The following is a 26086-nucleotide window of genomic DNA, read 5'->3' on the forward strand; positions in this document are numbered from 1 at the left end:
TTGGAGTTCTAACTTCGCTGAGTTTGTGTTTTTTCTTCTTCCTTTTTTTTATTTTTCAATCAAAGCTCAGATTAAGGAGGCCATCTTCAAAACTCTCATTTCCAATGGAATGTTTGATAATGCTCACATCAGACTCACTCTTACACGTGGAAAAAAGGTAGTCTATTTCTTGCAGATAAAAAATATTAAGCTACTAGTGATGGTTATGTTTTTAGGCATAAAACTGTTTCACATAATATTAGTATCTTTATCCTTTAAGGCATTTAATTTTTCAACTAACTCAATTCATTCCCCTTTCTAGGTTACGTCCGGGATGAGTCCAGCATTCAATCTATATGGATGTACTCTGATAGGTATCAATTTATCATTTCTTTCTTGTAGCGTTTTATGATGTGCACTTTTGATTGTGCCACTTAGGCAGAGATTTTGTTTTTCCCTTACTTTCTGAACATGCTAAGTGTACTATTGAGCTGATTTATACTAAGGATGGTCGAGCCGGTCTCTGTGCCAAATTTCTCATCAATTTATCATTAAATCAATTTTAGTTATTTTCTTAACAAATATGATATGACATCTTTTTTAGTTATTTTCATCAATCATCATCAATTAACTTTAGTCATTTTAGAAATGACAACCCATGTCTAATTTTCTTGTCATTCTCTAATTTTCAATCAAATCAAATAATTAACTCATGTTTTGTCCTCTAATTTTATTTCTTTTTGTCTTTTCTTATTTTCATCCATTAACTCTTTTAAATGCCTCTAAAGTTCTCATGAAGTGTTAAACATAATTATATTATAGAGTATTCAATCATTAATACTAGTTTTAATGATTGTATTCAATCATATTATGTGTTGAATAGTATTTATATTTAACTATTGCTTTATTTTTAATAAAGTAGGTCATTTACAAAAATAATCTAAAAATAAACACTATAATGTAGATTTTAATATCTATATTTAAGCTAAAAATTAAAGATTAACATACCGAAAACCCTAAAATATCTCTAAATATCCTAAATTTTTTATTAAAAATATGTTAAATGTGTGCCAGTGATACGACCATCATTAGTTTATGTAACAATAGAAGATCCAAACCTAGAATATGTTTGGAGAGAAGAGAGGAGAAGAGGAGAGGATTTTAGTGAATGTATTTCTCATTGAATGATAAAGGGGCATTGGCCCTATTTATACAAAATCACCATATATCTAAATAGATAAATAAAAATAAAATCAAATAACTCTAATATCCTCCCTCAAACTCAAGGTGGATCATAAATTGAGAGTTTGCTAACTAAATACTCAAAACGAGGAAGAGGAAGTGACCTCGTGAAGAAGTCGGCAATCTGCTCCTCAGTGCTAAGGCGATGGACAAAAATGATGCCAGCTCGGTACTCCTGACGAGTGTAGTGCATGTCGACTTCAATGTGCTTCGTCCTCTCATGAAAAATAAGATTTTCAGTGAGCTTCTTAGCACTATCATTGTCGACACAAAGAGGAGTTAGGAGGGGCAATAGAACACCCATATCATTAAGGAGGCGACGGAGCAAAACAATCTCCTTAGTTACCGTACACATAGCACGATACTCTGACTCAGTACTGGAGAGAGACACTACATTCTGTTTCTTGCTGCGCCAAGAAATTAGAGAGTCTGCTAGAAAAATGCATAAGCCAGTAGTAGACTTTCGATCAGACTTATCACCAGCATAGTCTGCATTGGAATAAGCTCGCAGAGCTAAAATGAAAGTCGATGGCATGAAAAGAGAGCGGGTAATGGTGCCATGAAGATATCAAAGAATACGAATAAGAGCAGCATAATGGGCAGTTCAAGGAGCCTGCATAAACTGAATGACAAGACCAACTGCATGAGAGATATCAGGCCGGGTAATAGTCAGATAGACGAGTGCCCCGACCAGCTGATGATATCTAGTCGGATCTAGAGGAAGCTGACCGTCATCGGGCTAAAGCTTCACATGAAGTTCGACTGGGGTAGCAGCGGGACAAGTGTTAGTGATAGTAGCATGACTGAGAATGTCCGTAATATACTTCTGTTGGGATAGTAAAAGACTATGAGATGATTGAGCAATTTCGATACCTAGAAAGTACCGAAGAGGATTGAGGTCCTTCATCTCAAACTAATTGAAGATGTTGCTGAAGAGAGCGGATACTGGCCGAGTCATCTCCGGTGATAATCATATCATCGACATATAGAAGAAGGAGGACCCGACCCTGAGCAGAAGACCGCAGAAACATAGATGGCTCAGAGGGACTCTCCTGGAATCCGTAGGCTATGAGAACGCTACGAAATCGATCAAACAAGGCACGAGGAGCCTGCTTGAGCCCATAGATAGCTCGTCGTAGTCGACAGATGTGATCTGGGGGAAAGGGGAAGCCAAGTGGAGGATCCATGTACACCTCCTCGTCAAGAAGACCATGAAAAAAAGCATTCTTCACATCCATCTGATGAAGAGGCCACTGGCGATTGGAAGCAACAACAAGAATAGTACGGACAGAGGTCATTCGGGCAACAGGAGCAAAACTCTCCTCATAGTCTATCCCATATTCCTGAGTAAAGCCCCGAGCAACCAGACGAGTTTTATACCTAGCAATGGATCCATCAGGCTGATATTTGACCTTAAAAATCCATTTGCAGTTGACAGGCACGATGTCGGGTGGGCGGGGGACAACATCTCAAGTATGCATCTGCTTGCCTGAAGCTCATCTATCATAGCCTGCTACCACTCTAGAACCTGGACGGTCTCACGATATAACCTAGGCTGAGGGGTGGAGTGGATGGCTGCAAGAAAGATGTGAAACTAGGGAGAGTGTAGCAGAAGACATCAGAAAACTATACCAATCGGGAGGGCGATGCTCACACTCTGGATAACGAGGAACGGGTGCAAGAGCCGTCACAGTAGAGGATGGAATGGTTGGAGGGATACTACCAGTAGAGGGATGCTCAACTGTTAGGAGGGGACGCGACCTACGAGTGTAGAAGTATAGGAAGTTCGTCATGGGAGGGGGGTACTCCTCTAAAAGAGCTGGACATCTGAGGGGACGGAAGATAGGATAGATGTAGGAAGATCTAGAAAAGATAAGTCTGAGGGAGCCAAAGTATTAGAGGTGAAAAATGGTATCTCTTCTAGAAAAGTGACATGGCGTGATATCCTTAGACGACGAGCATAAATGTCATAACAATGATAGCCTTTATGCTCAGGACTATATCCTAGAAAGACGCATTTAGCTGCACGAGGGGACAACTTGTTGCATTCACCCAGAGGAAGAAGAACAAAATAGATGTACCCAAAGACACGAAGATGACCATAAGATGGTGAAGTACCATAGAGACGCTCGTACGGAGTCATACCACCAAAAACTGAAGATGGAGTTCAATTGATTAGATAGAGAGCAGTAAGAAGGGCCTCAGCCCAATAAGAACGAGGAACAGAAGCCTCAAAGAGAAGAGCATGAGTAGTCTCAAGAAGATGACGATGCTTTCATTCGGCAATACCATTTTGAGTAGGGGTATAGGGACACGACTACTGAGGTAGGGTGCCTGCAGAAGCATGAATAGAACGAAACTGAGAGGAAAGATACTCTCGAGCACCGTCAGATCAGAAGATCTTAATAGATCGACCGAACTGAGTACGAACCATAGAAGAAAAATCACGATAGATCTGACATACCTCAGAACGCTGACGCATAAGGTAAATCTAGGTGAAACGAGAGAAATCATCAATAAAACATACATAATAGAGAAAGACAAGACCAGAAGAAATGGGAGCAGGACCCCAAATGTCAAAGTGCACAAGATCGAAAGGTGAATCAGAGATACTCTCACTAAGAGGAAAAGAAAGAGCCCGATGTTTGCCAACCTACAGCCAGTACAAGGAGACAAACAAGAAAAATGACTACTGCCAAAGGATCTAGATTTGGATAATGTCTTGAGACGTTGACTCGATATATGACCTAGACGCCGATACCATAGGTCTAAAGGAGATAGGGGAGTGACAGGACAAACATTAGGACTAGGTGGAGGAAGATGAAGCTGGACTAGATAGTAGAGCCCATGAATTCGACTACCGGTCCCAATCCTCTGGCCTGTTGACGTGTCTTGCACAACACACGAAGTAAAAGAGAAGGACACAGTGTAACCAGAGTCAGAAAGTTGAGTAACAGAAATAAGGCTCATTGTAAAACTAGAAACAAGCCAAACATCAAATAAAGTAAGACGACTAGTAGGATCCGTGGTTGGGGTAACGACTAGTAGGATCCGTGGTCGGGGTAATGTAACCAATATGAGAGATGGGATAATGAGTCCCATTAGCAGTATGAACATGAGGAAGATCGGTGGGGGTAGGAGTGAGACAAGTGAAAATGGACGAGTCACTAGTCATATGATGTGAGGCACCAGTGAAGCTAAGGCTCTCACGGCTACCAAAACACAAGGAGTGCCATTAGAAGAGACAACCTATCAAACACCTTGAGGGTGTTTCAAAATTTTTCTGACTTAGGCCTTCGTCAAACACTCGGTGAACAGTGCTGTTAACCTTGACACGCTACCAAATAGATGTCAAATTTGGACAAGTCTGCTGAAAACTTGAGGGCTCGACTTAGTGGACTTTCGTCGAACATTTGGTGAGCAATTGCTGAAAATAGAACTGCTAAAGAATAAGAGCTCGACACACTGACATTTCGTCGAACAATATGTGGGCACTTGCTGGAAACCAATTCTGTTACTATGCTGCTGCTGCATTTGACGCACTAAACTTTTGTCGAACACCTGGTGAGCGAAAACTTTGAATAGTGCTGCTGAATGAAAGAGCTGAGGACAAGTGAACTTCCGTCAAATACTTGGTAGGCACTAGCTGAAAAATGGGTTGCTGTGCGGAAAAAGAGAGTTGTGGACTCTAACTTTCGTTGAACACTTGGTGGGCGCTCGCTGAAAACAGTGCTGCTGGAAGAGACTGCGACTGTGGTGATGGTGAGGAGAGGAGCTCGTGCCAAGGGAGAAGCACAGCTATGGCTGACTGCTGCCGCTGCCGCTGCCGCTGCCGCTGACTGTGGCTGGTGCTGCTGCTGCAGTGGCGGTGGCTGCTGCTGTAGCGATGGTGGCTACTGCAGTGGTGGCTGCTGCAGACAAGATGGCGAAGCGAGAGGGAGAGGCTGCTGCGGCAACTGTTGAGCTCGAAGAGGGTGAAGGAAAGAAAAAAAAATCCAAAGAGATTGAGATAAATTGTTGGAGAAGGAGAGATCCAATCTTAAGAAATGTTCCTAATGATCGAGAGGCTCTGATACCATGTAACAATAGAAGATCCAAACCTAGAATAGGTTTGGAGAGAAGAGAGAGGAGAAGAGGAGAGGATTTTGGTGAATGTATTTCTCATTGAATGATAAAGGGGCATTGGCCCTATTTATACAAAGTCACCATATATCTAAATAGATAAATAAAAATAAAATCAAATAACTCTAATAGTATGAGTTGGTTTAAAATTTAGACTTTACACATGACACTGATGGGAACTTTTTGGAAACCATACTTCAAACGGTTGACACCCCTACTCATTTTCTTTTTACACTAGTTGCATTTAACATGTTTTTTATCTTACTCAATAGTGTTGCAATGTTGTCATCTGATGTCGGTATCATGTGATTTCTCTTTTGGAGTCATTTCAATTTTCATTGTAATGAAATATAAACAAAAATCAAAATCAAAATAAAATATAAAATAATTTAAATTAAAAAAATCTCTCTCAATTTTTTTCTTCTCTATTTTTCTCTTTTCCCCCTCTCCCTCTCTCAAATTCTTTATTGCCGAAAACTCAAAAAAAAAAAATCTAAATTTTTTAAATTTTTTCTCCATTTCCTCTCTCCCTTCACTTCCCCCCTCCCTCTTATTGTCGCATCCCTCTCTCTCTTCCTCTCTCTCTCTTTCTCTTTTCCTCTCTCTCCCTCTCTCTTTCTGCAGTTGCTGTAGCAGCAGAAAGAGAGGGAAAAGAGAGAGAAAGGGAGAGAGAGGGAATGATAGATAAGAAAGAAAAAGCTGAAAAAAAAAAAACTCACTCGAGGTTGCAAGAGATCTACTCGGTCGCCAGTGGTGGAAACTTGAAAGAGGTGAGAAAGAAGAGAAGAGAGAAAGAAGAGAAGAGAGAAGAGAGAGAGAGAGAGAGAGAGAGAGAGAGAAGGCTAGGAGACGGGTCGGATTTGACCTATCCTAGCGCAAAACGACGGCTCGGGTATCGGTCGATACCCCAGCCGAAACCAGCTTGTTCGGCCAATACCCCAGCCAAAACCAGCTCGTTCGGCCAATACTGCATGCTTTGATTGAGCAAGAATGCTTGATTTCAAAAAAAAGTTCTCATAGCATAGTTGGTATATTAAGAAGTTCAAGATTAAAATGCAAACATGACGAAAAGATAGAGAGGTGTTGTTGAGGGCATGGCTAAGTTGGAGAACTGAGGTGGCAAACTAAGGCATGCCAAGCTGGATTCCAACAAGGTCCAATCTCTGTTGGAGGAAGCAGATGAGGCTATAGAGAGAGGATGTAGAAGGGAAAGGGAGGAGATGTGAAGGGAGTACCAACGATATACCTTGACCATGACATTGAATACTTTCCAATTAAATATGCATCTTCCTTCTAGCCAGATGAATTTCCTACTCTCCCTTGATCATGGGCTCTCCACCTATGAAGCATAGATAAAGATATGAAATTTGGATATGATAAGATACAGATATACGGATTCTGTAAACCTACGACAAGGATGTGATGATACACCAAAGATATGTGGGGTGTATATCTCTACATAACAAAAAAAAGAATATTTGGGTATGCTTATATTACATTGAATTAAGATTGTATTATTATAACTTCTGATAGTGGCTAAGCTCCTTTAACTTATTCATTGACAAAGATAATCATTTATAATAAATTATTGAATACTTGGATTAAGAGCAAAGAACATTGATTTAAAAAGCATGAGTTGATTTAACATCTGTGGCATGAATTCCGAATATTTTTTCCCTTAAAATTCGTAGTGCACATAAAATAAGATCTAGGATAAGTTTTGCTGCAAAGAGAACCTTCTTGACCTAATAGAAAACATCCAATTTGACTTTCCTTTGGACTTTCAAAGATATATAAGTATACTGAAAGTATCCGAGAGTATCCACTTTTCTATTTTTATTTAGAAAAAATCAGATACATAAAGGAAGTATCCGACTATCCGACATGTATCTGTAAAGCATCTGACAAGTATTGTATTCGATAGTGTCCAATATGATACAACTTGAGTTTTGAAGTATTCGTGTTTCCTCCTAGCTCTCCACACTTCTATCTTTTCTATAGCATACTACTCTTCTGTACTCCCTCTGTTCTTCCCTTTTGGCTGCCTTCTCTTGCACTACAGCCTTCTGCATCTTCCTACTGCAGTCAGTCTTGCTCTATCAAATAAAAAAAAGAATTCTTCCTCCGTTGCTTCATTGAGTCAGCACTGTTATGAAATTGCATCTCTGCTGGATTCTGCTGAAGTTTTTACTGTTGCTAGAACCAATAAAGGTGACTCAGAAATCAAGAACATTGATGCCATAAACATGAAGATAAAGGCTCAGATTCAGGTTTATGGACTATTATCTTGTTGGGTGAGGAATAAACATGAAAGACATCTTTGGAGATCCTAGTCTAATTCTTACTGCTCTCTTTCTATCTCTAAGCTGAGAACATGGGTTCTTCATTTGATGGTAAAGTGGCTGGATTGGAAGTTTTCCTGTCTGTTTCCAATCTTTCCCCTACCATATGATAATAAATTTCGCATGTACTGCTCATATTTTTCCTTTCTCATCTTGTTTAATCTAAGAGCTTTAACAATTTTGAAAGTCTTGCTCATCTCAACGGGCCTTGGAACATCCATATATATATAACAGCTGAGTCCAATGAACTTTCTTTCAACAATACAGTGCTTGCTGAGTGGAAACCGCCGGTTTATGACAACTCAGGCGGTATAAAATTGGCTACTGCTACCACACGTCGTAATTCACCAAATGTAAGATCCACAATATATTTCCTGTTATTCTTTTTCTTATCAAATTTCCGATGTAGTTAATTATTTCTGTGAAAGTCAATCATCAATCCTGTTGTCTGCCATGGAAATAAAAATTAAATTTTGATGAGATGAACAGGAACAACTGAGGCTTTAAATATCAGCAGATAATAATATACAATAGGAAATAGTGAAGAAAAGGTGAATTTGTACAACTATTTTGCTTAGTGATTGATCTTTTAGGTTTATTCTGTTCCCTCAAACACAGGAGAATGGTAAGTTGTCCTTTTATTATCTTCTCTCTCATCCACCTGGAACACTTAGATTGCTTTTATTTTCTGGCTTTGGTTAACAAGTTTCAGTGTGATGTTTCCTAGATAGGCTGCCCAGATAAGGAGAAAGATTCCAGCCCTTAACTATGCGAGCTCACTCTTATCAGGGTTTTGAAGGACTAGGATTACATTAGTCCATCTTTAACTCATCATTCTGATAATCACAATAAAGTAACTGAGTGTTAGATCATTAGGTTTTTCCCATGTTAACTTAGGTCAAAGTAAGGTATAATTTCTTAAATTTGTCCAGAAAAGCATCAACTTTTTTAAGTTATAATTGTTACCTAGAAGCATGGATGGCCGTGCTAGTAATGACACGGCACTTGGCACAGGGTGTGCCATTGGCACACCCCCGTGCCGACCCGTGCTGGGTTGGCACGGCTGTGTGCCATTCGGCACAGCCCCGTGCCAGTCATTGTGCCATGTGGAGCTATTTTTTTAAATATTTTTTTCTATTTTCATCAGTCATTATCAAATCAACTAATCAATTGATCATTTAGAAGGCTTAGAAATTAATGATAATGAGACTAGAAATGATAATGATGATGATGGTGATGGTGATGATGATAATAACGAAACTCAGTTTGGCGGCAGTGATAATAGAGAAGATACATACGTCCCTGTTACACAATATTCTTAGAGGTATTCTTTTTACAAAGGACTTGAGTTTGCAGTTACCAGGACATTAGGAGAGGTGCACCCACAGGATGATATGAGTTCATCATAATTACCATCATATCAATCACACCCATCAGAGTTAGAACACCATTATTATACTCTATATCTACCATCTACATATACTTATGGTGTGTTTGTGCCTGTGTCGGTGCTGTTCATTCCCGTGCATATTCAATATTCATATTATATCATATCATAGGAGAATTATAAAATTTCTATTTGTATGAAGGCTATGTGAAACGTTACAACGAGCAATACTATCAGTGAATGAGTTTTGAAAAATATTGACAGTATTTAATACAACATTCTCGTATTATTCTTATGCCGACAAATAAAGTATTTGATTCACTTCGTCATTTTATGTTCAGCTAGATATTAATTTTAATTATTAAACTATTATTGATTAATATTATGCGTTCAATTATATTATGAATTCAATCATTAACATTAGTTTTAATGAATGTTTTCAATCATAATATGTGTTGAATAATATTTATATTTAACTATTACTTTATCTTTAATAAATATGTCATTTACAAAAATACTCTAAAGATAAAACGTTATAATATAGGTTTTAAACTTTTAATATATATATATATATATATATATATATATATATATAAACTAAAAACTAAAAATTAACATATCGAAGACAGAAAAATATCTTTAAATATCCTAAAAAGTTTATTAAAAATATTTTAAATACGTGTCAGTAGCACATAGGGGCGTGCCGCTCAACACGCCCCGTGTCGACCGGCGACGGTATCGTTGCCTAGAAGCACTGAACTTAGTCTAGAAAAGCATCGAATTCATACCTAAAAGTATCATACTTTCTTAATTCTCTTGGTAAAGTAAGGTATAATATTTTACATTATTTGGTCTAGAAAAGCAAGATCTCATTATGTAAGCCCTTAATACTCATATAAAGAGACTGAACTCTGAAGTACACATAATTGTCTTACACTATTGGTCTAGAAAAGCAAGATCTCATTATGTAAGCCCTTAATACTCATATAAAGAGACTGAACTCTGAAGTACATATAATTGTCTTACACTATTGGTCTAGAAAAGCAAGATCTCATTATAAGCCCTTAATACTCATATAAAGAGACTGAACTCTGAAGTACATCTCTCTTCTTTTGTTATACTTTTGATGTCCGAGTACAGTCTGATATGTATTATATCTTATACTGGTATGTCCCTCTGGATTGGCTGTTGTTGAGTTGGTTCGAGATCCATCCAGCACATTGTATTTTGTGGTATTGTTAAAGGTGAACTCATGCAGTAGCGTAGAGTTGCTATAAGCCTATAAGTATAACATACATGTAGGTAAGAGATTAATTGAGCATTGAAACAACCTTTAATGTAGTGAATGCAGGTATTGATGGAATTCTTAGGCCAATGATTTTTATTGCAAGCACAACGTGTATGATTTAAGGAGGAAGAAAATTCTTCCAGTCCACTACATCAAAAACACATCCCTACCTGTTTTATTACAACCACATACAACACTAGAAATACATAAACTGTCACACACTATCACATTATGTCTACTAATGTGTACATCCAATAGAAAAATGCTCTTGTACATGTCACCTAGCATTGCATCCTCGTGACTGGCCTCTCTGTCCTGCTCCTCCACTTGGTGGTCGAGTGAGCCTAATTCTCATTGATTAAACCTTATCATAAGTCAGAGGAGGTTAAAAACTTGTGCTGGAATTGCATATGAATAAAACATATAATGCCAATTTTCACAACATATAATGTAATATCATCATACAAAACTAAATGAACAACAGTCTCTATAGTAATTAAGTAATATAATATTTGCAGCCAGATATAATGAAATTCACATATCCTATATATCGGATGGCTTTGAATAGTGATTGTTTGGATCCTCCATCCATATCTCGTTGGATTATACATGTAAAGACCGGTCAGCATGACAATCGTTGAATGTAAGTTAAAGATTAGATATACTATATATTAAGTAATGTTTTATGATAATTATATATATATATATATATTTTTTTTTATATACATCAAGATGGGGAATATCATAAATCATAAATCTTACATAGATTGACATTTATTACTCATATTTACCCTTATCATGACTCTTAACTTAATTGGGGATAATTAACATATGTACATCTAAACATAATGCATTAATTTTTAGTTTCCAACCGATATGACCCGATACGTATCGGATATGGCTGGAGGAGTATCCAAATTTGAAAAATTAATTTTTAATTTCTCCGATATGTTTCAACTTTCAATAACAATTTGAATTTCATATTAGTTTCTGTTATAAAATTATTCTAGTGTTTTAGGCTTGTAGTTACGAAATTGATAGCTATATTTCCTCTTATGTTATCATTGGTTGACAATAGATTGAAAATATATTATTTATTTATTGGCATATCTATGCCACATCCATATCCTACTTTTAAGAATTGATCGTATCACCGTATCCCTATCATCGTATCTCTGTATCTTGTATCCGTATCCATGCTTCGCAGGCTAACAACGAAATGGAGTAAAGAAATTTAAAGAAGGAAAATAAATCAATAAAAGAAATTAGGTAAAATAAGAGTGTGATGCAATTGCCTTCCCTCTGGCTGGGTCAAGCTCAACAATGTTGTGCTGAGTAAGAGGAGAGAGAGAGGAAGGGAAAGGAGGGAGAGAAGGAGAGAAAGAGAGAAAGAGGGAGGCCTAGCTGCCGCCAACCTAGAGATGAACGACTTGCTCCAATGAGTGCAGTGAGGGAGAGAAGAGAGCATATTTAAAGGGAAGGAAGAAGATACAATTGCTTTAATTTTTGGCTGTCTATTGAGATCATTCCAGGACTTAATTATTTATTTTTCACATGAAAAGCTTTCCAAATGCTCGGTGGAAATGGATTTCACTAGTGAGAGAGAATCGTTGGGTGGTGGGGGAGGTGGAGCCGCTGGCTACTGTTAATGGAGAGGGCAAGTGGCAGCCCTTGGCCCTTGGGTGAATAGGCCCCTATTCACTTCATGGACATGGGCATGCAAGCCAATTAGCCACACTTTTGTCAAATATGTTGTCATTGAATCCACCTATATTATTCATAGTCAATTGGATGAAATTGCTCATCCGACAAATCGATCTTGTACACCTAACCACCCTCCTAAAGTTAAAGTGAACACTGAGAAAGATATTTTATTATTACTATGGAATGTTAGCAACTATGTTACATAAAGCATCAGATAGGTACATGGCTGCTAGTAGGCCTTAAGGTGCTTTGCAGATGGCTGGTGTTTGCCTTCTACCTAAATGGTACTTTTGAGATATGTTAAATATATATTGTTTGTCAGTTGTCATGTTTTGTGAAGGAATAATCAAACAACTCGATTGTCTAAGTGATTTGAGCATTGAAGATAACCAAGGATTATTGTGCTAGTGGCACGAAACATACCAACCTTGGCTCGGCAAGATACATATCGCTGGCACGTGCCATGTTGAGCCGATGTACCGTTGGCACATTGAATATTCTTGACATGCCGAAAAATAATCTAAACCTTTTTAGGGACTTAAAAATAGGCCTTTAGAGGCTAAATTAAAGTCCTTCAACACTATATATTAGTGTAACATATGTGATTAGATTCTAATCTCATGATTCTTTCCAATTTTTCTATCATCCTCTTTGTTGGGGCACATAACTCGGAGAAAACCAAAATTTCCCTTTGAGTTCTTTGAAGTATAATTTATATATTTCAAGCATAAAAATGCAAAATGGTATCAAAAGGGATGAAAGAGACCCCAAATTAAGTTTCTTTAAAGTAAGATATACTCAATTTTGGTGGCACACATCAATGAGTGGCCGTGAATGAGCGTTGAAATACTCCCTCCATATCAGTGCCGATAATTCACTGACATGATACGTATCGACCCATGCCGATTGGCATGACAATCCACGAGGATAAACTTAATTATGATTGCTTAATTACCTCGAAGGAGTAGGTTGTTGTTATTAAACTTAATTACCTTATTTAATCTTTTTTTGTATCTTCTTTTGACAATATGTTGAATACACTTATCTATTCTGTTATACCTTTTCTCGGTAGAAAAATCAACTAGTTTGTCGTTTATCTTTTTTTCAGAGCATAGATTCCAAGATTCATCACAACAATCTCATCAACAACATCTTGGCAAAGGTTCGCCTCTTAGATGTGTACTTAACTACTTATAATTCTTGAAATAAGTTAACTATGTTACATTTACTCTATCTTTTTATTTTCTAATGTTGCGACTTTCTAACTATTACAGATAGAAGGAAACCTTGCGAAGGCAGATGATGCAATCATGCTAGACCAAGACGGTTTTGTATCGGAAACTAATGCAACAAACATTGTAAGAGGATGTTATGTTAGGAATTCAGAGACACTGTTATAATAATGAAGAAAGTAAATTTTGGGATTACTCACAACTCTAATTATGCAAATTGACAATTCTGCAGTTCTTGGTCAAAAAGGGGCATATACACACACCTCATGCAGACTACTGCCTTCCAGGCATAACTCGTGCAACTGTAAGTATAATTACACTGATATTTAACCTCCCTTGGAATTAGGAGACTCGTAGCCTACTCAGACTTAGCAGCCATATGGAAATGATAACAAGGTCTGCAACACACTAGTTGTACCAAATAAGTGTCACATGGCTTTCATAGCTTGAAAAGATTTAGTCATTAAAATGTTTGTGGCAAAGGCCCTCTTCTGAACTTTTTTTTTCTCCTGAAAGTCAATTGATTGCAGATCTTCATTGAAATCATAGGTTATGAATCTAGTGGTGAAAGAGAAACTGGTACTACATGAGAGGCGTATTAGTCTATCTGAGTTCCATACTGCAGATGAGGTATGCAAAATGTTGATCTAGGGAGATTCAATGCTTAGTCACTGATACTTGCTTTTTGCTTATTTTATTGAAGCAACTGAAAATTACACTTTGACAATGTCTACTGCTTGTGCAGCTTGTAAGCAAGATACATAATGCTATATATTTTATTGTTTGTCCTTCCAAAGTATTACTTTGCTAATGTTTCTGGAGTTATGACCTGAGATATTTTCTATTGTCTCAACATGAGAATGATGAGATGAACCTGCAATTATGGAATGAATAGAGATAGAATTTGTTTGAAAAGAACATAAGAATATAGAATTTCGACTGTTAGGACACAATAAACAAAAGGGAGGTAGAATAAAGGAAAAGTAAGGGTCTAGGCACTGATTTATAATATAGAACAATGAAAAAATTAAGGTTGTATGCATTGTATAGTTAGATAGTGTAAAGGTAGATTAATTGACCTGGAAGAAGAAATAGAGAATATTATAAGGTAACTCTTGGAAAGAAGAAGATTGTGAGGTCTAATCTGATAATTGTTATGTTTGACACATAAAAGTATAATACCCTTCTAATGCAGAGAAGTACAGTATGCATGTCTGGACTTTGCTCCATGTGGATAAATGTAGATGGACATATTAGACTGTTATTGTTATATTTATTGCCCTTCTAACCAAGACATCTGTTTCTCAGTTCCATAGGACAAATATTGGGAAACTGAAGTATTGTTTTGGAAGAATGTTCCAAAGCAGTAGAGCATAGTTTGCTGTACAATTGAGCTTAAATCTAGTTTGTTGCTGAGTTGCGAATTATGACTATTGGAACTTTAAAGTTTAAACTGAACTTTATATCAGGGAAATGGATAAACCTAAACATTTTGGACCTAAGGATTTTGATTTTTTTCTATTCACAAAATTTAATTACAAGGATCATGAGAAATTATGATTGCTTAAATCTTACTCAAGAATTCAAAATTTAATTTTTAGTTAAGATTGAATTGCAAAGGTTGAGTTGTTAATACTTAACAACACTTGTCATCAAGAGTTTACCTAAGCAAAACTGCACTAAGTTCAATAAAGTGGTTATGGTATGTGACCAGCCAGGCACCACTGAAACACCCAAACCTCCAAATACACGTGTAAACCGCGTGGGTAAATCCTCCCACGCGGTACATCATATGACCTATCAGTACAAGGATTTCACAAGGCACACAACCACATAAATTCACCATAAAACTCAACTAAAGGAGTCCGGATACAAGTTCCACAGGCCACAACAAGCCTTCCAAATATACATCCAAAATATTATGTTAAAGTCCAAAAAGATACAACGTCATCATCATACCCTCGCAGGGGCTTAATACAACTACGTACGTACTAAAAAGAAAGAAAGCGGCTACTCCGCTACCTACACCGCGTCCCCGTCCCCTAGCTCTGAAATAATATACCACGAGGGGTGAGCTTACGGCCCGGCGAGTAGGATTCATACAATCTAAAATAATGACATCACGTGTGTATATCCAATGTATGCCTAAATTTGCTAACGATAACGACATGCTTATTTAAAATGACTTACCACAATTTACTAAGTCAATGCAGTTGATAAAGATTACCAATCACTATCTTGGAACATTCTAGTTTACCAAACATATTATGATCGGTTCACACGAGATATAAAGTTTGAGACAATCTCTTATTCGTACACATCTCAATCATAGGTTTACATGTTATGCATAGCAATAAAATAGCGGTTTAGTCATCTCATGTCTACCAAAACAATAATCATACTTATCATCGCTCACCGAGCTATTCACCACACAGGGTAAATACTCCTACGAAACAATCATCCATCATCACATACATCGAGGGGGGGATATATACACATCTAGCGGTAATGTCACCTACACGTGTATGGCGACACTACATGTGACCGGTTGTCTGTGGCCATCAGACTCAGGACCCCGGTCGTAAGCCCATATCTCACTCTCTCTAAATCATCACCGCCTCGGCGAGAATCGAGCCCTCGGCTCATCAACCGACGCCCTAACCCTACGTCGTCGGGTACCGCTAGAGTTATATCCCCGCCTCACAATCATGTTCTTCTATCATTATGATCTAGTCCTAACTATGCGGTATAACTACCCGAATGCCACACGGGCTTCCCGACCTCGGTGTAGGCCGCTAATAGTATAGACATATATGATACACTCGCCCTTAACCCCGGGCCGAGTGAGTAGGGTACTTGCCTAGTCGAGAATTCGACTACTAATGATAGGTGGAAGTGGTGCGGTGTTTATGCGTGTATAAAGCATGTTATAGTCATCATGATCATTACAAACTATATTCACAAAGAATCATACATCTATGCAACGGTATACCATACAGGACACATGTAAAGCATTATCATACACATTATCTTTCTCATGATACTATGCCGAATGCATTATAAATAACTACATATGCAAAAGATATAACAGGAGTACCAACCGCATGCATTAATACCGACATTTCCTACGTATCATGTTATTCTAGATTTGTATAACTCTACTCGCCCAGGGGGTCTCCACGGTAAGGTAAAACTCGTCAGCTAGTCCGGGATCCCAAAATCTTCCTCACGCGGTGTCAATCCTATTAATTCACGCAAGTAAAGTCATTAGCGAACTAATAGAATTAATTATCTTATTAGCACATTTATGTTTGGTACGAGTCAAGGGTATCCTAGGAATCTTATATTATCCCAAAATTAAGGATCAGGCTAATCAAATTAGGTGAAAATGGTAAACAGGGTTATAGGGTCCAAATGGTCCCAAATGGGCTAGGCTAGAGGCAAAAGGGTAGGCCCAAACCCAACCCACAAGCAATAGGGCCTTGGTGGGCTGGGGGCCCAGCCACAGCCTACCAAGGTTGGAATAGTGGGCTGCAGACTGCAGCCCCACTCCACAACGGGCTAATGGGGCATGACGGCTGCCACCCACCGGATCTAAGGGCAGGTGGGTCGCGGCTGCACCCACACCGAGTCTTGGTGGGCTGCGGCCCGCAGCCCACCCAAACTGGCTGGTGGGCTGCGGCCCGCAGCCCACCCCAACTAGGCTGGTGGGCTGCGGTCTGCAGCCCACCCCAAGGGATTAGTGGGCTGCAGTGGTCTGCAGCCCACTAAGGGGGGAAAATGGGTGGGGGGTTTAACCCCCCCCCACCCCTCCACCTCATCTCCTTCCACCTCCGATGGAAGGAGGGTGAGGCGGAGGGAAGCGCCCACGAGGCTGCGGGGCTGCGGCGGCGCGACACGGGCGGCGGCGCAGCGCGCGAGGGCGGCGCGCGCGCGCGGCGGCGGCGGCAAGGGTCCTGGCACAAAGACAAGGCCGGAGGGGAAGGAGAAAGGGAAGAAAAGAAGGAGGTTTACCTGGAGGGGGAGTCGGCGAGTCGGCGGGCGTCGGCGACCACGAGGGAGGAGAGAGAAGAAGAAGAAAGGCATGCGGTGAGGAAGGAAGGGATAAGGGAGATGGGGAAGGGTGGCAGGGTGGCAGGCCGACGCACGTGCTCGGTCAGGGGAAATATTTTTTTTTTATTTTTTATTTTTTATTTTTTATTTTTTAAATTTGGGGTGTTACAACTATCCCCAACAACATGGAATTTCGCCCTCGAAATTACGCACCTGAGTCGATAAATAAATGAGGGTAGGTAGACTGAATCTCTTCCTCAGGCTCCCATGTAGCTTCCTCTACTCCATGATGCCGCCAAAGGACCTTGACCAGGGGTACGACTCTTCTTCGGAGCGTCTTCACGCATCTATCAATGATCCGTACTGGTTGCTCCTCATAGGACAAGTCCCGATTTAGCTGGATAGGTTCTTCCCTCAAAACATGTGACGGGTCATGTAGGTACTTCCTAAACACTGACACATGAAATACATTATGAATCTGTGATAGCTCTGATGGCAATTCCACCCGGTAAGCAACCGGTCCTATCCGAGCCAAGATCTCATAAGGGCCTATATAACGAGGGCTCAGCTTGCCCTTCTTCCCAAACCGAAATACCCCTTTCCATGGCGAGACCTTGAGGAAAACTTTGTCCCCGACTAGGAACTCTAGGTCTCGACGTCGACGGCCGCATAACTCTTACGTCGACTCGGGCAACCCGTAAGTGTTCCCGAACCTTCCGCACTTTGTCCACGGTCTCTGTATCGGCTCGAGCTCTCTATCTTCCGTTCCCCACTTCATCCCAACCGACGGGTGTCCGACATTTCCGTCCATATAACGCTTCATAGGGGGGCATCCCAATGCTGGAGTGATGACTATTATTATAGGCGAACTCAATTAGGGGAAGGTGTCGGTCCCAACTGAGTCCGAAGTCTGCAACTGAGGCACGTAGAATGTCCTCCAAGGTTTGAATCGTCCGCTCTGACTGACCGTCAGTCTGAGGATGATAGGCAGTGCTAAATTGCAATTTGGTACCCAGTGACTTAGCAAAATGATGCCACAGCCTAGAGGTGAAGCTAGGGTCACGATCAGAGGTAATGGAGACTGGTGCCCCATGGCGAGCAAAGATCTCATCCCGAAACAAGGTGGCTCGATGATCCATAGAATCGGTGGTGCCGGCGGGAGGAAGTGAGCTGACTTCGTCAATCGATCCACAATCACCCATATAGAGTCCTTTTTCTTCAAGGTCTTCGGCAGACCCACCACAAGGTCCATGGTGATATGCTCCCATTTCCACTCAGGAATAGGTAATGGCCTGAGTGTCCCAGCCGGCCTCTGATGTTCGATTTTTACCTGCTGACAAATCAAGCATCGAGCTACAAACTCTGCAATGCTTTTCTTCAATCTTGGCCACCAAAAGTATCTACGAACATCATGGTACATCTTCGTCTCCCTGGGTGCACACTGTAAGATGTCTGGTGGGCTTCCTCTAAAATCTCCCGACGGAGTCCGCCCACGTCAGGTACACAGAATCTATCTCCAAACTTCAGGGTTCCTGCTCCATCAAGGCAAAAACCCTTTTTACCTGAGTCTCGAACCTGCTGGAGGACTTGCAGTAAACAGGGGTCTTCTGCCTGTGCAACTCTGATCCTCTCCGCTAGAGTCGGCCTCACAGTTAACTGGGCCAGCAGTCCAGTACCCACATCTTTGGTTACGATGTGCACATCCATCTTCTGCAGTTCTCGAAGGATGTCCTGCTGCTGAGTAATCAAACTAGCCAAATTCCCCATCGACTTTCTGCTCAAGGCATCCGCCACTACATTTGCCTTCCCAGGGTGGTAGTTAATAGTGCAGTCATAATCATTCACCAGCTCAAGCCACCTGCGCTGTCTCATGTTCAGCTCCCTTTGGGTGAATAGGTACTTCAAACTCTTGTGGTCAGTGAAGATCTCGCACTTCTCCCCGTAAAGATAATGCCTCCAAATCTTCAGGGCGAATACTACTGCTGCTAGCTCCAAGTCGTGGGTAGGGTAGTTCCGCTCATGGTTCTTGAGCTGCCTGGATGCATAAGCGACAACTCCGCCCTCCCGCATGAGTACACAACCCAAGCCCGAGTATGAAGCATCACAAGACACTGGTAGCCTCCTCCACTGCGAGGAACTACAAGGACGGGTGCAGATGTAAGTCTCTTCTTCAGCTCTTGGAAGCTCTCCTCACAATCAGCTGTCCATTCAAAACACTGATCCTTTCGGGTTAGCTTAGTGAGGGGACTGGCAATTTTCGAAAATCCTCCCACAAAGCGCCGATAATACCCGGCCAAACCCAAGAAACTACGGACCTCCGAGACGGTGCTCGGTTGCCTCCAATTGAGAACAGCAGTGATCTTGGATTGATCAACCCGGATGCCCTCTCGTGAGACCACATGCCCAAGGAACACCACCTCCTCCAGCCAAAAATCACACTTGGAGAACTTAGCAAATAACTTTTCTCTCCTTAGCATTTGCAGTACCAAACGAAGGTGCTCTTCATGCTCCTGTTCTGAGGCAGAGTAAATCAAGATGTCATCAATGAATACCACCACGAACCGATCTAAGAAAGGGCGGAAGACTCGGTTCATCAAGTCCATAAAGATAGCCGGTGCATTGGTCAAGCCGAAAGGCATAACCAAAAACTCATACAGCCGTCTCTTACGGGTACGGAAAGCGGTTTTGGGATATCCGCTTCCTAATCCTCAACCGATGATACCCGGATCTCGGATCGATCTTCGAGAAGACGCGAGCTCCACGCAATTGATCAAACAAGTCCTCAATGCGAGGCAATGGGTACTTGTTCTTCACGGTCAGTGGTTCGATTCTTAGATAATCAATGCAAAGGCGGAGGGTACCATCCTTCTTCTTCACAAACAAGACTGGAGCGCCCCAAGGAGATGAGCTAGGCCGGATAAGTCCCCTACTCAGTAGGTCATCAATCTGCTCTCTCAGTTCTTCCATCTCCTTCCGAGCCATACGGTAGGTGCCTTGGAGACGGGTCCCGCCCGGGATCGGGTCAATGATGAACTCAACTCCTCTGTCTGGGGGAAGCCCCAGAATGTCCTCAGGAAAAACATCTGGGAACTCTTGCACCACTGGTAAGTCAGTCAGGGTTTGGGTCCCAGCTGACTCGATAGACATGATTGCCACCAACTGTGAACGGTCCACCTGTCGATTCTTACACAATCGACACTCCATGCCATCATTAAGCCGTAAGATGACCTCCTTGCTTTGTAGCGCTTGATACGGCATGGTAGCGGCTAACCAATCCATCCCGGGATTAGGTCAAAGTCCCGCATCTCGAGGGGTAGGAGGTCTGCCTTAAAGTCCCACTCGCCAAAAGTCAAGGTGCAAGAGCGATAAACATGGCGGACTTCCAGGAAATCTCCAAGTGGGGTGGCTATGACTAAGGGTTCCACAAGAGGTCCCGGCGCTACATCCACATTTTCCAGGAAGGATGTAGAAATAAAGGAATGGGTGGCCCCGGGGTCAAATAAAATCCTAGCAGTGTGTGCAAATAAAATCATAGTACCTGCCATTACGTATGTAAGCCTTAACTAAAAATAGGAAACACATTTTCCACAATAGGTAGACTTGCACATGCTTAGGAAGGAGGATCTAATATTATGTATGAATAGGACATACGTAAAACTTAAAGCATGCTTAATTTACTCGGTTACCTGTGGCCACGTCATTGGATGCTTCGGCATCCCGTAGGGTCAGCAAAAACTCGGCCGGTACGTCCACCCCGCCCTCTGCTAGGAGGTCCCGATCGCGCGCCCCCCACGACCCCTACTCGCGGGCAAGATCGCTCCCGACGCTCCGGATATAGCGGGCGTGGTAGGAGTGGGCGGCGCTCCGCCTAACAGGGACACCTTTGCGTGCGGATATGTCCTGACTCTCCACACCGGGAAGCGGTGTAACGCGAGCCCCGAGGCAGTCACGAGATATGTGACCCCTCTTTCCGCAAGCAAAACAAACCCGACCCTCAGGAGTAGATGGCCGTGCAAAACCACCACTGCCCGCACTGCTCAAGACTGCTGCTGACCTCCCGCCACCAACTGAAGGTCGGGCCCTACTCGGCCCGCTTGAACCCTGAGGGCTGGATCTACTCGGGGTAGCACTAGATCCTGCGCCACCGGCATAAGGGTGACACCTCGGTCGTAGGAAGGTCCCACCAGAATGGCCTCCACGAGGACGCCCATCAAAGCGGCCCGTACGACTTGCGCCCGCTCCCGATGCCGTGAGCGCTCCTCAAGTAAGTCCTCTCTCGCTATCCCAAAGATTCTCCACCAGCTCGCATAAGTCGGGTTCTTCACCATGTTCACCTTTGCGGATCTCGATTCGAGGCCCATCTTGAACCGGGTCAGCCCTAGCAAGTATTATCCGGTATAACTCTAGGGCGAAGCGGGACAAGGCATTGAATCTGTCCTCATACCGAGCCACCGTCATATCCCCGCCTCACCGGGGTAAACTCCTCGTCGGCTCGAAACGCAAGGATGCGGGGAAATATTTCTGGTCGAAGGAGTCCGAAAATGCCCTCCAAGTGATGTACTCCCCGCCCGGGCGATCGGGCATCGGGCGCTCGTGGCTCTCCACCACTCTTCCGCCTCCCCACGGAGAAGGAAGGTGGCAAAGGTCACCCGACGACTCTCCGGGCACTCAAACGCAGTCGGGATCTTCCGTACATCCACCATCCACCTATTAGCCTCCATGGGGTCCGTCGTGCCGCCGAACAAGGGGGCTAAGGCGCATGAACCGATTCGGCGACCGGGCGGACCCACCTCCCGATGCGCTCGGCGAGTAAAATGACACAGCGGCTCCCTCGGTATGTGCATCCCGCATGGGCTGCCGTGCGCTCTCGCACTAACTCCTCGATGAGCCTCTCTGCTTGCCTCGACAAGCCGTCCCGAGCCTCAATGCTAGCCGAAGCACCTTTCGCCGGTTTGTCGACAGTGGGCGAGCCCGTCCACGACCGGCCGCACGAATGGCCAGAGCACGTCTAGGCGGCATTCCCGCTAAGTTCAAAGCGGTTTAGCTCTTAATTCACAAGTATAGCGCAAGTCGTGAGTGACTATATTATTCATTACTCCTAAGTATTCATTATTATTATTCATTTCCTATGTATTTAGATGATATATAGGAAGACTTGCCGGATTTATGGTGAACCTAGGCTCTAATACCAAGTTGAAACACCCAAACCTCCAAATACACGTGTAAACCGCGTGGGTAAATCCTCCCACGCGGTACATCACATGACCTGTCAGTACAAGGATTTCACAAGGCACACAACCACATAAATTCACCATAAAACTCAACTAAAGGAGTCCTGGATACAAGTTCCACAGCCACAACAAGCCTTCCAAATATACATCCAAAATATTATGTTAAAGTCCAAAAAGATACAACGTCATTATCATACCCTCGCGGGGCTTAATACAACTACGTACGTACTAAAAAGAAAGAAAGCGGCTACTCCTCGCTACCCGCACCCGCGTCCCCTAGCTCAAAATAATATACCACGAGGGGTGAGCTTACGGCCAATAGGGATTCATACAATCTAAAATAATGACATCACGGTGTATATCCAATGTATGCCTAAATTTGCTAACGATAACGACATGCTTATTTAAAATGACTTACCACAATTTACTAAGTCAATGCAGTTGATAAAGATTACCAATCACTATCTTGGAACATTCTAGTTTACCAAATATATTATGATCAGTTCACACAGATATAAAGTTTGAGACAATCTCTTATTCGTACACATCTCAATCATAGGTTTACATGTTATGCATAGCAATAAAATAGCAGTTTAGTCATCTCATGTCTACCAAAACAATAATCATACTTATCATCGCTCACCGAGCTATTCACCACACAGGGTAAATACTCCTACGAAACAATCATCCATCATCACATACATCGAGGGGGGATATATACACATCTAGCGGTAATGTCATCTACACGTGTATGGCGACACTACATGTGACCGGTTGTCTGTGGCCATCAGACTCAGGACCCCGGTCGTAAGCCCATATCTCACTCTCTCTAAATCATCACCGCCCTCGGCGGGAGAATCAGGAGCCCTCGGCTCATCAACCGACGCCCTAACCCTACGTCGTCGGGTACCGCTAGAGTTATATCCCCGCCTCACAATCATGTTCTTCTATCATTATGATCTAGTCCTAACTATGCAGTATAACTACCTGAATGCCACACAGGCTTCCCGACCTCAGGTGTAGGCCGCTAATAGTATAGACATATATAATACACTCTGCCCTTAACCCTGGGCTGAGTGAGTAGGGGTACTGCCTAGTCAGAATTCGACTACTAATGATAGGTGGAAGTGGTGCAGTGTTTATGCGTGTATAAAGCATGTTATAGTCATCATGATCATTACGGTCCATATTCACAAAAATCATACATCTATGCAACGGTATACCATACGGGACACATGTAAAAAGCATTATCATACACATTATCTTTCTCATGATACTATGTTTGAATGTAGTTATAAATAACTACATATGCAAAAGATATAACAGGAGTACCAACCGCATGCATTAATACCGACATTTCCTACTTTTGTATCATGTTATTCTAGATTTGTATAACTCTACTCGCCTGGGAGGTCTCCACGGTAAGGTAAAACTCGTCAGCTAGTCCGGGATCCCAAAATCTTCCTCACGCGGTGTCAATCCTATTAATTCACGCAAGTAAGTCATTAGCGAACTAATAGAATTAATTATCTTATTAGCACATTTATGTTTGGTACGAGTCAAGGGTATCCTAGGAATCTTATATTATCCCAAAATTAAGGATCAGGCTAATCAAATTAGGTGAAAATGGTAAACAGGGTTATAGGGTCCAAATGGTCCCAAATGGGCTAGGCTAGAGGCAAAAGGGTAGGCCCAAACCCAACCCACAAGCAATAGGGCCTTGGTGGGCTGGGGGCCCCGGCCACGCCCACCAAGGTTGGAATAGTGGGTCAGCGCACTGCAGCCCACTCCACATGGGCTAATGGGGCTGCAGACTGCACCCGCCCCGGATCTAAGGCCGGGTGGGGCGCGGCTGCGCCCCACCCATCTTGGTGGGCTGCGCCCCGCCGCCCCACCCAAATCGGGCCGGGTGGGCTGCGGCCCGCAGCCACCCTGACTAGGCAGGCCGGTGGGCATGCGGTGCAGGCCCACCCCAAGGGATTAGTGGGCCGCAAAGTGGTCGGCCCACTAAAGGGGAAAATGGGTGGGGGTTTAACCCCCACCCGTCCACCTCATCTCCTTCCACCCCCGATGGAAGGAGGGTGAGGCGGAGGGAAGCGCCCACGAGGCTGCGGGGACGCGGGGCTGCGGCGGCGCAGGGACGGCGGCGCAGCGCAGAGGCAGCGGCAGCAAGGGTCCGGCACAGCACGAGGCCGAGGAGGGGAAGGAGAAAGGGAAGAAAAGAAGGAGGTTTACCGGAGGGGGGGAGTCGGCGAGTCGGCGACCACGAGGGAGGGAGAGAGAAGAAGAAGAAAGGCTGCGGTGAGGGAAGGAAGGGATAAGGGAGATGGGGGGAAGGGTGGCGTGCACGGCAAGGAAGGGAAGAGAAGAAGAAAAGGAAAGAGGGAGGGTGGCAGGGTGGCAGGCCGACGCACGTGCTCGGCACGTGCGTCGGTCAGGGGAAATTTTTTTTTTTTTTTAAATTTGGGGTGTTACAACCACAGTCCATACACACTAGTTGCGGGTAAGCTTGTGTGACTGTCCATGGTAAACATATATATTTGCTATTTTAAATTCAGAAAACATGTAAGAGTATACAACAAATTAAAGATAAAAGTGGTATAGGCTATGACTATGAGGCTCTCCTCTGGTCTAGCATTGCCATTACAAAGCAGGGCATCAATCAAGGCAGTCTTGTGCACCATAGCCAGCATGGTCGAGCTCAGTTGCTGGAAATGCTCTGCCGGGCCGCTCTCATTGACTTGGCCCCCACGCCTCTCTCCTCTCATCCTATTGCTGATATCTGAAGAAACTTCCCGATTGGGCGGTAGCATGGGCCCCTCATCCGATGTTCCCTTCAATATACCTGGCCTACACCTCAGGATGGGGACAACAGCCACATCTACACCTACTCAAGGAGACCCATGGTTCAAGCCCAATCCTTCTCTTTCTCTCTATTTCCCTTTGTCTCTTCCCCCCTCTCTTTCTCTCTTACCCGTACTTGTCTCGAGCGGGATCGAGATCGGCTACGGCCGAAATTAGGATCCATGATGGAAACACCTTGGACTCTTGGATTTCAATTAGTGCATCAAGCTCCTTTAGAGAACTCCTCACCGGCTGAAACTTTGTGTTTTTCCATTAGGGTTCCTCACCACCTGGATGCTTACTCCATCCTTGTTTCCCTCCAAGATTGCTACTCTAGTCTTCCCTTCTCGGTCATCAACGTCTATGGTCCCACAAGCTCGGATCTAAAGACCACCTTCTAGGCCAAGCACGCTTCCACAATCTCGGTAGCAGAGGATGTCTTCTACATTTATGGGCGATTTCAATGTCATTCATTTCTACCACGAGAGGTCCAACAACTTTGCAGCCTTCAATAATTTTAGCAGCTCTCACAATCTTCTCACCTGCCCCATCAAGGGTAGACTTTTTGCGTGGTCTAATCACCAATTGTCGGGAGTTATAGTTGACGAGAGTCATAATTGGTATTTTCTTCCCTCTCTAAGAGTCATAGTTGACGGGAGTGC

General features: G+C 42.7%; 1 protein-coding gene across 1 annotated transcript in view; it reads left to right on the plus strand.

Moving 5' to 3' along the window:
- LOC140791211 (branched-chain-amino-acid aminotransferase-like protein 2) overlaps positions 1 to 26086 on the plus strand; it is a 51339-nt gene that overhangs the window by 21943 nt on the left and 3310 nt on the right. Inside the window, exons 11-17 of the mRNA XM_073141632.1 lie at positions 71 to 157; positions 302 to 353; positions 7953 to 8038; positions 13173 to 13226; positions 13339 to 13422; positions 13529 to 13600; positions 13846 to 13926. Of these exons, the coding sequence (XP_072997733.1) occupies positions 71 to 157; positions 302 to 353; positions 7953 to 8038; positions 13173 to 13226; positions 13339 to 13422; positions 13529 to 13600; positions 13846 to 13926 (516 nt within the window). The remainder of the gene's footprint in view (positions 1 to 70; positions 158 to 301; positions 354 to 7952; positions 8039 to 13172; positions 13227 to 13338; positions 13423 to 13528; positions 13601 to 13845; positions 13927 to 26086) is intronic.

Source organism: Typha latifolia, chromosome 6 (genome assembly GCF_019914945.1).
Source record: "Typha latifolia isolate L0001 chromosome 6, TyphaL0001v2, whole genome shotgun sequence".
Classification (NCBI taxonomy): Eukaryota; Viridiplantae; Streptophyta; class Magnoliopsida; order Poales; family Typhaceae; genus Typha; species Typha latifolia.